Genomic DNA, 14027 nt, shown 5'->3' with positions numbered 1-14027 from the left:
CGTTCATAAATGTTGGTAATTTCCATTATCATCTTGTAAGTTGGGGAAGCAAGAACCAAGAATTTTTCCTTTAAGTTATTGTCGGTACAACTATTAAGGGCCCTGAAGACCCTGATTTCTTCTACCCCAAGGCCGGATAATTCACCTTTGGCACCCTTCTTGTCCATGATCTCAAGGTGGTCAGAAAATAGTTGGCCTTTTTGTTGCTCCATAGAAAAATACACCCATCGCCGAGCAAAGATTGGGTAGACACTAGCAAATCGGAACTCTAAAACGTCAACACATCCACCGATGCACCATATTGACGTTGAGTCGTTGCAGTTATGACGAACATAATTTGTCAAGCTTGCATCCAATCCAGCAAAAAAGTAAGACTGTTGATCAATCGTCTCGAAAAATTGCATGCGACTAGTGCTGAAATAACTTTGAAATTTCGTAATCCAGTCCCGCAATTCATCTGGGGTTGTTTCGTGCGAACGAACGCCATGAGCCAGAGTAGCTTGTACTCTCGGGCCTGACACATTATCCATTCTAGTCGGGTCATCAGTTAAGGGAGGCTGACTTGTTATCTTTGCCATTTGCATCAGAGCATCATTTGCCACGGTGAAGGTAGCATCATAATCGTTTGAGAATTCTGAAAGTTGGCTTTGGCAAGTATTGAAAAAAAATGGATCGATGGCGGCCAGGCTATCGTATTTTGCCTCTAATTTATCCTGGTTAGCTTGGAGTTGTCCAATAGGTCGCTCAAGCTCAGCTTTGACTGCCGAAGTAGGCTTATTCTGGGCCGAAACAGAAGCAATTTTAATCGCACGCTCAATCCGGGTTGCGTGACCTTTAATTGCGCGGATGGAAAGGCAGAGAGCGGAAACTCCGGCTGATTCCTCCGGGTTCACCTTCGCCCCACTGGGGGCAACTGTATTGTCAGGCATGATCACGCGACTCGTTACCCGCAAACAGGGCCAAGAACCGGCTGCGCCATAGTGTGATGATTGAATTTTATTTCCCTTCCTCCTGGTTTCTATGATCACAATCCATACGTATTATCAAAATTGTAGTGTCTTCTTCGCTAGTTGTCTGGTATGATGCGAGCATACAAGAAGGTGTGAAGTGTCTGAATGAAGGCGGGAAGCAAGGAACACATCACTGATCATTCGCCAAAAACTTTGTTGGTGATTCACGAAAAATACTTTTGTCAAATGACAACAAAACATACACTGTTTGATGGTACAAGACATCTCCTTCAAATACATAAAGCATTACTGAGCACATGAGCAGGGATGATGAAACAAAGCAACGACAAGCCCATTCTCTTAAGTTTCCTCCTCAAGTCTCAAAGACATAATATGCAACCTCTTATTTTCTTTAATAATGTATGTTTACTGTGAGCACCCATACAAAATTCCTTTTCAACGCATAAACTGGTCTGATACTTAGTCTTCAATGGACCTGAGTGATTACCGCACTTTAGACCACGAAGAAGTAACCACAGTAATTGCTATGCAATGAAAAGTTGCTTAAGCACAACATACTTCTGAAAACTTGAGATTCGCAGCTTTGAGGAAGTTGTTCCAACTAGAGTCAGTTCTACGAAACCAACACGTCGAACCGGGTCAACTTTAAAAGCATCCTCAATAACTTAGGCAAAATGGCCCTTGCGTAGGTAGTTGTGTGGTTTCATCTATCCTCTCGATTTGCTTTTGAATAGCGTCTGGCATGGCTGAGAGAGAAACACTTCAATTGAGAAATAGGATAAGAAATATAGGGCGCATATTCTAGGGCTGTGGAACGACCAACCACTTGGCTAGCTAAGCGGTACTTTGCATAGTGGTCATTAAGTGGTTTAGTGTACTTATAGCCAACTAGTTTGTTGTCTAACATTTATGGCGCATGCTATGCACACACTCCAAGGAATCATTGCTTCAGGATTTTGTTTCTTGCAGTACCTTTTAAGGAAATGTGGTCATCCTTAGAAAATGTGGATGGTGTGAGTTGTCTCAAAGAAACATGCAATAATAACAACATTCAATGGGCCGATGGCTCATCCTTTGTATATGAAGACCTCAACTTTGGTTTCCGTGGATTACCAGAGCCTAAAACATGCCACAGCATCAGATTGGATCCATTGGACCGACCACATCTGTCCACCTTTAGTGCCAAAGATTGTTCAGATATTTACGCTACCATTTGCCAATTTGAATGCACTTGAGTGACTGTTTGAACAAAAACTTGAGACAGTCAGCCGCATGATACAACTGCCCCTATAAGTTATTATCTGGTAAAGGTAACAAATAGTCTACATGACTAGAATTCTCAGAAGAGTCAAACTTTCAAACACCCTGAGGAAAAATGCAAATTATGGGATTGAAATAAAGTGTCACGAGAAGATGGGATTGTCTTTCAATGTTTATTTGGTATTAAAAACGTTATTTTGATTTACTTGGTGAGCAATGAAAACAATGGGGGGGCTTTTTTTCTTTTTAGGATAAGTGATGTAAAGGCTAGAAGTACTGTTATTCAAGGACACTAAATCCTTAGAGTCCCTGTGTTATTTAACATTGTTGTACGAGGGCAAATCAACTTTAACGAGGATTTTGGTCATAACTTTTTATACATTGGAGATGAGGAATTTTTATTTTGTATCATTTTTCAGCATAACCACTGCTGACTTCAATACAGTTAATCAGTCGTGCGTGCCACTTCTCAAAGACGTGCAACACGCCACCGGCAGTGAGGTCTTTCAAAGCCCCTCCACGCAGTTCAATTTCAGTGTCAAAACGGATTCCTGAGAGCTTGGTTTTTAATTGAGGGAAGAGCCAGAAATCACAAGGTGCCAAATCCGGAGAATAAGGTGCGCGGGGCAAGATCTTGATACCTTTTTTTTGTCCATGAAGTCCGAGGTGGCCCGGCTGACATGTGGCCTGGAATTGTCTTTATGGAGAAGCCAGCCTTGGGCGATCTTATGCGGACTTTTTTTGCGCAGGTGCTTCAAAAACGTAGACAAGACCTTGATGCGGTAGTATGAGTTAATGATGTGGCCCTTGGGTAGATATGTCTGATAAACCATCCCCTTGGAGTCAAAGAAGGCAATCGGTGTCAATTTTTTCTCACTCTCAATAACCTTGGTTTTCTTGAGGGGGTTAGAACCCTTAGTGAGCCACTGAGCAGACATTCTTGTCATTTCTAGAGTCGAGTCGAGCATCCATGACTCATCCATAGTCACGATGGAGTCAAGAAAGGCCCTTCTTGTCTGGAAATGGGCCGATTTGAGGTCCCTCGCCATCCTCAAATGTTGCTGATTGTGGCCGTCTGAGAGACGGCGAGGGACCCAACGAGCAGACAGTTTTGACAAGTTAAGGTCATCCTGAAGAGTCTTGTACACAGTCCCATACGACAGGCTAGTATCCAATGCTATGTCCAGGATGTGCATTCTCCGGTCCGAAACCATCATGGCCGAGACCCCGGCGATGTTGTCCTCAGTCCTCAGTGTTGGCTTGGGGCATTTTCCACGCTCACTTTCGATGCTTATTTTGCCCTGCTTGAACTCTTTGAAAAGTTTAAAGACCCTAGATCGGCTAAAGGCAAGATCTCCGAAGGCCTCCGAAAGTAATTTGAAGGCCTCAGTAGCCGACTTCCCAGCATATGCGTAAATCTTGATGGCGCCGCGTTGATCAGCCATTAAACGTTTGAGAGAATTGGTGAGGAGTGTTCCAAGGTTGCTTACTTTGAATCGAGGTGCAGAAGATGATGTTCACTTTTTTGGATGACCCAAAAGCAAAAGACAAAAGTTGTGCGGAATGTTCTAAATTTAGTAACAGAGATCTTTCAGAGCTATTTGTTTTGACATTTTTGCGCAATTTGCAATAATCCTCTTTAAACTTGATTTGCCCTCGTAAAAGGGGGCCATGCAATTGTCTCAACAGGTGACAAAACGAAGTGTCTATTATGGGTAGAAATTTGCCTCATAGCTTTCGGTGACAAGATATCAAATTTCTTGCTGCCTATGTGTCATTGCGTTTCAATGACTCGTTTCGAGGGTAGGGCTTAGTACAAAGCTTCAGAAATAAAATGATTCTTACCTTGCACATTGGGGAGGTGTAAAGCCGTGGAAAATCACATTAAAACACCCTCTCAAAAAAGAGTCTCCACGCCTTTTGCTTCAGACCATATATTAGCACCAATCATTTTTTTGTTCCAAATTAAACATTTTTTAACTTGCCTTGATATGGCAGATTGAGCAAAAAAATGCCGGTTTAGATTGCTTTGACATCAATGTTGAATGGCGTCTCATAATGGCCTAATTACCAAACGCAACGGGAACTTCCTACAAGCAACATCAACATTAGTTTGCAATTTTTCCTTCCACTTGAATTTTTCTTTATCCCATGTCATTAAGGGATCCCTCGACCCTAACAATTTGCTTCCTATCCTGATTGAAGCTTCTTATCCAATCCAATTGAAAACCTTGTCTTGGATCCCAAAGTCATGAAGTCTATTCAACAAAAGGACATGATCTACCTTATCAAAAACATTGGCAAAATCAAGATCAATATCAATATCAGCTTACTCTTGTCTTTCTAGTTCCCCAATAATACGCTCTATATGTTAAATCACTTGGCTAGCCGTGCAAAAATGTGCTCGGAACCCGAGCTGGCTAGGAGGAAGGACTTCCTTAACTTCAAGAAATTCAACAAGTTTAAACTTCATGATCTTCTCAAACACCTTCGTAATATTCGAAGTGAGATAAATCGGTCTGTAGTTACTGGGGAGCGACCTATCTCCTCCTTTAAAAATTGGAACAACGTGAGCTAACTTTAGTGAAGAGGAAAATTTGCTCTGATCCAAGATGCAACGCATCAAGTACGAGAAAACAAGAGCAAGAACCAGTGAGCATCTCATCAGAAACTGAGATGTCACACCATCAGGACCTGATGGCCTCTAAAGCATCTTGAATTGTAACTATAAGATCATCAAATTGCTCAATTTGAGTAACATCATCAATCTCAACAGACTCATCTTCAGAGCAATGTCGTCATTAAAACAATGAGCTGTTGCTTCTAAACTCAGTGTGGTTGAAAACACACCAGAGAACTGATCTCCTAGCATGTTAGCCACAGCCTCTACAATCCTAACGGCTTCCCCAGAAACCTCAAAAGGCTCAACAGGGTGTTTCATTTTTCTCTTAGATTTTGACCAAGAAAAAAAAAACTTGACCTCTAGGAACACTGAACTTTCTGTTTTTTACTGGTCATTTTCGATGGAGGCCTTAATCAAATAATATCAAATCAAAGTTGATACTTGTTGAGTTTGATTTTTCGCATTTATCGCAAACATCTTATAATAATTCTGAAACAAGCATTTTCAAGCAATATTCCCAAAAATACAACCCTTTAAGAATGCAAAAGCTAATTGAAAGTGGGTTGTGGGGTTGTGCTGTCCCTTAAAATTATGTGCTTGCTTCAATTGTCTCCTAACGTTCAAGAAATGAATTAAACACATCTAAAACGTCACGTTTACAGGTCAAATGCCGTAATTTAGATACAAAACATTGCATAAGATCAAAAATAAAAGTTTGAGAACAAACCATTTCAAAACTGAATTGCCCTACGCATTTTTCTTCTTGCAATAATCAATCTTGAGAAAGAGATTAAACGGCAAATGTTTCCTATTACACGCTGTACACAGACTGTCCCCCTGGTGCCTCCCAGAGCCAGGGTTTTGTTATTGTTTATGCTTGGAGGGGGAGCAGAGGAACATCCCCTTTAGTTGTCAGGAATACGCAAGCTTTGTTGATCTAGTAGTTTTTTTTTTTCAAGTCAGACTTGGACAAATTTTAGAATAGCATTCCAGATCAACCCTACATTCAAGGACTAGCTCAGTCAGCCAACTTAAATTTGTTGTTAAGTATCATTTAAAAATTGAAAGGTAAAAGTCGACGAAATATTACCTTTCATTGTAAGAGTACTGGGGATTACATTCCCTGTAGCGGTTAGAAAAGCCCGTGAAATCCTAAACAAACAAAATTTAGAAAAACATGTTTCGGTTCAAACGGGGGAGGGGTCAATTCAGTACTCGTTAGTAGACCATGGCATGGCTGACTCCTTTGTAATAGGGCAGACGTTCTATGCTTACTATTTGCGTCCTAAGCTACATACAACATTGATATTTTTCCTCTGATAGAATCTGGATATGACTTTGTACGGTGGCATATTTTCCCCAAACTTCCATGCCTCTTAAATTTGCCGCCTAGGTCATGAACTGATGTCCAGATAAGATTTGGTTCTCTTGGGCAAAATACTTTTTTAAACCTTGTCAAAATGGCGTTAAACATTATCTATTTTCCTCCCAATGGTGCAAATTATGACGTTTTTTTGCACCATTTTGCAAATACAAGCATCAAAACCACGTGTTAATTCATTTCTAGTTAAATCAATTTAGCTGTGTGTTTAGATGGGAGCAAAAGACGCATAGGGAACGCTTTGGCAGTATGCTTAGGCTAATATTGTTAAACAAGGCTTAATTGATTTTGAAAAGGCTGCTTTAGGCTCAACGTAATATCCACTCTAAATGTAATTCAGGAATTATTACGAATATTATTGATATTTGGTGTGACTGAGAAGATCCGGGTTCTTTTTCAATCATCAGATAAGTCACCATACAATATTTAATACACTATTCGCCCAGTTTCAAAGGGAGGCATGAAAAATAGAAATGATATCTCAGAGCTTGGAAACGGGAAATGGCCCTAGCCATTCAAATAGAAAGGAAACCGTAAAGTGAAGTTGGCCCCCATAGATCTTGTTTCAAAGCATTTGCAGTTCCAAGCCGACTAACTTACAATCAACCAACATCAGACAGCCCAAATGAAATAGGGAAGAGGCATGGTAGATTGCTAAATGAACTACTCGTAACCATGAACACCTCATGTCGTATCATGCCATGAACCCAATTTCTTTTCCTGACATTATGTGAACCAGGTCATTATTTGCACATAAGATTTTGATAGATTTAGCCTAAAACAACTCAAACGAACTATGCTTCAATAAAGAGGAATCGGCCTAATCGGCACTGTATTTCATAGAGGCTGACTCACAAAGTGCCCCCTGAAGTGCAGAACGTAAACTACATATTATGTAGAGTAAGAAGCCTATTAATGTACAAATTTATTAGGGATTAAGTTTTAGCGTTATGTGTGGCTGTCCAGGTATACTTTGTCTGCAAAGCTTTCTTGTTGGCTAAATAAGGCGATGCAACCCTAAGTAAAAGACCACTGTGTTCCAGTCTTTAAGGGATAGAAACCCTTGAACGGAAAGTGCAATGCATTATGTTGGGTTCAGGTAGTGATCGATTTTACAAAAAATATGACAGTGAGCTTGAATCTTCAATTCCATATGAGAATATATCATTTACAGTAATTTCAAATCTAAATCAAACCCATTTGATCAAAAAGTTGTGTCTATCAGGAAATATAAATATATACCGTTACCCATGAACAATATCTCAAATGTTTGAAAACGTTTTTTAAAATCCTTGAGAGTAACTCAATTTCGAATATCGTTATATTTAGCACGTTGTTTGTAGGAAAAGGATGTTCTTGTAGCTTCAATTATTGCACTCGACAGAATTAGAAATAACGTCAATAAGTTGTTTTTCCAATATGTGTCTACTAAGTCGACCACTTGACCAAATCTCCTCCATAACCTGTCAGCTCCGTAATCAGATATCGTTCTAGCCTTACATTAATTACTCTAATATTGACGAGGGTCAGGCACTTTACAGCATTGTCACAATGTACTTGAATCTACAACAAGAGTCATGTTCTTCCTTGTCGGCAAGCTAGGGATTCATAATTAAGATGATTTGGTTTTTCACGTGCCCTTCTAACCGCTACAGGGAATGTCATCCCCAGTGCTATTAAGATGAAAGGTTATGATTCGTATATTTATTACGATTTGGATGCATTGGAAAACTTATCACACCAGAAAACCCCATAAATGTGAAATTTCAGTTCCAAGCTTCTTAATGACTTTTATGATGGCTTGACCAATGAGCTTTGAAATTGTTTTTAATATTTCTCATAGCAGAAGTATCTGGATCTTAAGCAAGGATTCCCTATCTCCATTTTTAAATATCCTCAATAAATGATGTAAGCAAATGATTTCGGGCAGTCATGTTTTTTGTCTGTTGCATCTTTTGATATGTTGTGCTTTCTTGCGTGTCGAGTTTTCTAATGTATTGAGTTTTCTTACAAATCGAATTTTCTAATGTACTGACTTTTCTGATGCATTGAATTTTTCAATGAGTCGAGTTCTCCGGTGTGTCGGCTTTTCCTGTGAAGAGTTTTCCGTTGTGTCGAGTTTCCCTGGAACCCCTTCAACCAAATAGGTAAGCCCTGACCTTTACTACTCAGTATATTTTGAATCAATTTTAAGCACTATTTATTACAACATTCCGCAATTTATGGACATACTGACAACACAAGCTTCACGTTTTTCTTTGTGTTGTTACAAAAGTAAAAATGTAAAGGCCACTTTCGAGGTCGAAAAAAAACATGTATCATACATGTCCTGTTGTAATGGGATTTCAGTTCCTTTTTTGAATAAGTATTAACTAATTACACTAATCTCGTCTCTACTACCCTGTAGATAATTTTAAATTTCCATTTGCATAGTCATATATTACGAATGAGTCAAATAACAAGCTACAAACTTTCATTATAGTGGGCAGCAAATACAATACTGTTGAATAATGGATTGAGACTGAAGCTCAGGGAAAACGATTTTCGATGTTTTCAGGTGGTTTAGTCGGATTGAGCACCAATTGAGTTCAATCAGTACTTAAAAAAATCCGGGAAATTAAGCGACTATAAATGACGAAAAGGTCTGTCAAAACTCACGGGCCCACAGAACCCAATTAATGGCTTGAATTAGTCAGTCATCGCAAACCCTCATTTGATGAAAAACAATAACTAAAAGCGGTCCTCACGTTCCAAGTTATCGACCACAGAACACAAGCCATACTTCATGCCGACGGTCAATCGTGTGACACCGGACGCTGAACAATCATGCTTTGGTCAAGAGCCCTTTTATTTCTGGGTCTCATGAACCTCACAAAAGTCTTAGGAGAAAATGTTCCTGGCGGCAATTGTGGAATTTCTGTTCCATTTCGAGTCATTCGTCTGGGAGAGACCATGAAGGACGCCAATGTTCCTTGCACAATCATCTATGATTCAGCTGTCGGCCAAGCTTTGCAGAGGATCATTCCCAGTGAGAAAAAGACCACCTTATTGACTTTCCATGACACCATGATGTATCACTTTGCGACTGATTATATCTTTCCTTAGATTGGGGAGACTTCGGCCCTTGGACAGAATGCAGTCAAACTTGTGGCGGTGGGACCAAATCGAGAACTCGAGAATGCTTTTTAGACGGCGAGCAAGTAGATGAAAGTCAATGTGAAGGCTCAAAGACCAGAAACCTTGATTGCAATACTAATCTTTGTGCTGGTAAGGGATTCAAGAATCTGTTGTACTCATCATGAATTTAATCTCATATCTCAGTCCCCACTCAATGGAGCGATTGGTCTACTTGTCCGGTCACTTGTGGAGACGGCCTTCAAATTCGATCCCGACAATGCAATGACATCATTGCTAATGAGAGAGTGCCTTACCAGCATTGCGAAAAGCTCAACCCTGGCGAGACTTCCACTCAAAGTTGCGATGTTCCTCCGTGTAGTGGTGAGCAGGTTCAAAGTAAAGTTACAGGTCGTAGCTACTGAGCTAATATACTGACTCTCATTTGCAAAAAGCATGGACTGAATGGGGAGAATGGGCCAAATGCAATTACAATATAACAGGGGAGACGATTCTGCGATCAAGGCAGTGCGAGCACGTGTCGGAGGGCGTTATTGATGCGACCAATTGTGGCAAAAGTGGCGATGCCACTGATACTGAAACATGTCCTGGTGAGATGACCATAACACCTTGGGAATCTTGAACTTTCTTGTCATGTTCTCAAAATGGTCAAATAGATCTGAAAATCTGTCCCGAGGAAAGACCCCACGTTTTCAACGAGGGCACGGCCTGTTGCAAGTTCTACTACCGGACAAACTCGAGTTCACTTTGTGATGGTGGGTTCCTCGGTTTGAATGACCCTTTGGAGTGTTGTCCGGAGGGTGACCATGAGGATTGCGATAACGAACCCGGGTATTGTCAGGATCATGAAGTAGCCCCGAGTAATATAGAAACTTGATTTATGAATGTCAATTGGGACAAATTTTACGATTTTTGAACATGATTTTCTAGCTTATTGTCCGAAAAATCCCAACGCTCAAAGAGGAGGCAACTACGCATTGATTAAAACCAATCTCCAGCTTTCGATGCTGAATGCTTCGAGACATTGCGTTGAAAACGAAAACGGCAAACTCCCTGATGTTTTAGAAAGCAAACTTTTCGGATCATTCATGCAGAACCATCCATCGTTTACTTTTTGGACAAGTCTGGAAAAACCTTTGCGAAGTGCCTGTTCAGGCCCAAGTTGCGAAAACAGTAGCGAACTTCTTTGGGGCGATGGATCTATGTTGAGCAATCCCGAGGAGTTACCCATCGAGTTGGAAGCAACTGGAAGTTGTGCAAAGTTGATCATTTCTGCCACTGCATCAGATAATTTCAAAGTGATGACGGAAGACTGCGATGCATTAATTGATGTTGTATGTCTTGTGCAGTGTCGCTTTTCAGGTAAAGTTGATTGAAATTGGTGTTGAACGTAAGCTTGATTCCACTCAATTGATGAAGAAGTCTGTTCTCATTAAATATTTGAGCCGATTTTTTCGGTTGTTATTGAGAACTTTTCAACATGATCTGGGAATGTAATCAAAAGCAGTTTAAATGAGAAATTAAGTACATAGAATTGTTACCCATTATCATTCCGATACAATATTTGATCCACCAAAAGAGAGAGAAGTTGGTAGATTTGGTAAACCCTTGAATTTTGGGCTGAACTTGAATTGTGATCAAGAACTCAGCCAAGCCCAAACTAGAACCTGATGTTGGTTGTCATACTTTATAAATTTGCCTGCCCACTTCCATGTGTAAACATATTTTCACATCAAAAATTGCATTTGAATAATATTGGGGATTACATTTAATGTACCGTTCAAAAACGCTCGAGGAAACAAACCAACATTTTTCTTCCAAACAAACACTCTTGTGAATACGTCATTGGAATTGAACGTAAAGTAATTCGAATCAATACTTTCAGCCCCTGCGACTTGCCCTACATCTCATCCTGTAGCCTTAAATAATGGCTTGAACTGCTGCAAGGATTTCAGGAAAATGTTCAAACCCTCAGTTGATCCTACTTGTGATGCCTCAGAAGTTGATTTGAGTGATAAGGTGGAGTGTTGTGCGGATGCCGTGGCATGTGAAGATCAGGTCAACGGTTGCGAAAGTGCTCAATTCTCAAGACGTAAGATGGCTTTACCTACAACAACTTTAAACGTCATTCATCATTTTGTATGGGTGCATTTCAGACTTCTGTCCCGCGCAACCTTATTTGAAGAGATATGGCGATTCGGCAATGCACCTAAATCTATCTGTAAAACTTAATTACTCGGCCATGGCGGACTATTGTTTGGACAACTATCAATATTACTTACCTATGCTTAAAACACCGTGGGATTTGGATGCTTTTGAAGTTTCAACACGTAAGTTTTCAAAGCAAGAGAGTTCTAGAACTGAACTGGGGAATGCCATCAGCTCGTACAATGTCGCTATTCTTCATGTTCAGCTAAACATTGAGAATATTTTAGTTTATTATTATGAGTCAAGACACACAAATCAAACATAAGTATGCTAAAATAAGGCTGCCTCTGTAAGTTAGCTGCGGTACCATATTGGTAGAGAATCCGCTTTACTATTTGTGAATTCTTTTCGATCCCAGGCTTGCCGAGTTCAAGCTCATTGTAGTCTTCAAATTACAGCATGAGTTGAAGTTTTAACACCTTAAATGGGCGAACATGCGGTTATTCCCGAGGGTGAGGTAATAATTTTCCGCCACGGTAAGTGAAAATGCCCGCTATTTTTTTGGTATATTATCGCATCCCTAGTTACTTACTTCCCCCTGGGAGAATGTTGAGTAAGTGAAAAAGGTCTTGGGGGTAAGATGAAGGAATTAAGCGACCAATTGTTCTTTTGCTGGAAGGGACAAGCATTACCGGGCATTTGTGGGAAATGGGGTTTTTTGGGTGGGTATATATTTCAAACATTGTTACATATTAAGTTGCAAAAACAGGTAGGTGGCTATTATAAATGAAGCAGGGGAGAGTGAGTAGAGAAGTGGTTTTTGAAAATGGAGCAGGGGAGATGAGTAACTACTGGAAGAACAGCTGGAAGAGTAAATGGCAAGAGGAACAACAATACATACTCAATGCGCAACGAGCTCAGTGTGGATGGTCTGAACTATCCAAAGAAGAAAACCACTTACAAAAAAACCTTTTGAATTGCTGCTCTATGTGCAAATCAATTTCAAGTCCGATCTCTAGTCATGAGCTATGTTTGGCGTTTGGCGTTGTCTCACTCCTCCCATAGAATTAGCCATGAAACTGAGACGAAAAATCAATGAACATCCGCACTTCTTTAGGGGTTTGAATTGATTTACAAGCTATCTTACAAGTTTAAAAAAATGTACCAATTGTTACAAAGCTCGGTTTTGACAGTGTATTTAATGCCACCACCCTTGTGGGGTTTTTTTGGTTTGGTTTTCACGGGCTTTTCTAACCGCTGCAGGGAATGTAATCCCCAGTACTATTAAAATGAAAGGTTATAATTCGTCTATTTATTACCTTTCAATCTTTATATGATATTTGGTCTACCAACGAATTTGAGTTGGCAGACCGAGCAAGTCCTTGAATGTAGGGTTGATCTGGAATGCTATCTAAAAATATGTCCAAGTCTGACTTGAAAAAAAAACTACTAGATCAACAAGGCCTACGTATTCCCTACGAATATTGGAGGGAAGCAAATTAAACAATGAAGGAGCCCGAGAAAGAACAGATGTGGACTTCATTGTTCGAACTAGCCTGGATTCTCGAGGGCTTGAAGGTGCTCTCAAAACGCACATTAAGCCTCTATGGTCACTAGAATTAACCCTAAATCCCTAAAAGTTTGGATACCAAATGTTGTAAAACGTCATCATTATGTCATGAAATGGTTTCTTCATTGCGTATTTGATGTTTGCAAGTATATTTCATGTAAATCTAGGGTTTTGAGCTTGGCCTGTCTTTAATCGTATTTTTTTTTAGATTTTAAGATACATATTTTGAATTGTACGCGAAAGTACCTAGTTCGGGTTTAAAAGCATATTTTGGTTAAACAGCATATTTCAGTACATATTTTGATGAGTTTTTATGCAAATTCAATGGCATAAAACAGATTTTTAAAGCTTATTTTGGTTGCCTCAGTTATCATGATATAATCTTGACGCAACTTCCCTGTTATTCATTGCCTCTTTCAAATGAAAAAGGATTCATGCCAGACTACATCTTTCGGGCCAAAAAATACCGGGCATTTTCATCTTACGTGACAGAAAATTGCGTCTTTTACTCGGGTTGCTACTCCCTGGGTCTGAAAACTGTCGAATCGGAGAGCAACGTGGTACCTCGGGCCACCCTGAAACACGTAGTCAACCAGATTCATGGCCTCGTGCGTGCTCTGCGTCGACCTAGGGAGGCAAGAGTGAGTAGAGCCAGCGCCGTCGAAGGAGCCAAGGACGGGGGGAGCGGGCGGCTCCAACTCCTCCACCTATAACACTATAACACACCTATGCCTCCCTACGTCGACACAATGCACTTGGTCGATTTCATGGTTCAGATTTGCCCTCAATCCATCATTTACTCTCCTCTTCTCTAGTTTTCCAAAGCCAGGGAGTAGGAAACCCTCGTAAAAGAAATAGCTAAATGTTGGCCGTGATATCAGAGCGAGAATAAAAAAGCGCGAGAATAAAAAAGCGCTGCCATCTGACTTTATAACAAAC

General features: G+C 40.3%; 2 protein-coding genes across 2 annotated transcripts in view; both read left to right on the top strand.

Annotated features, from left to right (window-relative positions):
- LOC131879664 (uncharacterized) overlaps window positions 1–2376 on the top strand; it is a 33675-nt gene extending 31299 nt beyond the window's left edge. Inside the window, exon 13 of the mRNA XM_059226033.1 lies at window positions 1941–2376. Within this exon, the coding sequence (XP_059082016.1) occupies window positions 1941–2206 (266 nt within the window). The 3' untranslated portion in view covers window positions 2207–2376. The remainder of the gene's footprint in view (window positions 1–1940) is intronic.
- Window positions 2377–9584: 7208 nt separating this feature from the next.
- LOC131879518 (uncharacterized) overlaps window positions 9585–14027 on the top strand; it is a 42889-nt gene continuing 38446 nt past the window's right edge. The window contains exons 1-6 of the mRNA XM_059225868.1: window positions 9585–9733; window positions 9805–9960; window positions 10027–10230; window positions 10301–10732; window positions 11256–11462; window positions 11527–11700. Of these exons, the coding sequence (XP_059081851.1) occupies window positions 10375–10732; window positions 11256–11462; window positions 11527–11700 (739 nt within the window). The 5' untranslated portion in view covers window positions 9585–9733; window positions 9805–9960; window positions 10027–10230; window positions 10301–10374. The remainder of the gene's footprint in view (window positions 9734–9804; window positions 9961–10026; window positions 10231–10300; window positions 10733–11255; window positions 11463–11526; window positions 11701–14027) is intronic.

The sequence above is a fragment of the Tigriopus californicus genome, chromosome 4 (assembly GCF_007210705.1).
Source record: "Tigriopus californicus strain San Diego chromosome 4, Tcal_SD_v2.1, whole genome shotgun sequence".
Lineage (NCBI taxonomy): Eukaryota > Metazoa > Arthropoda > Copepoda > Harpacticoida > Harpacticidae > Tigriopus > Tigriopus californicus.
This window is presented reverse-complemented; position numbering and strand designations above follow the sequence as displayed.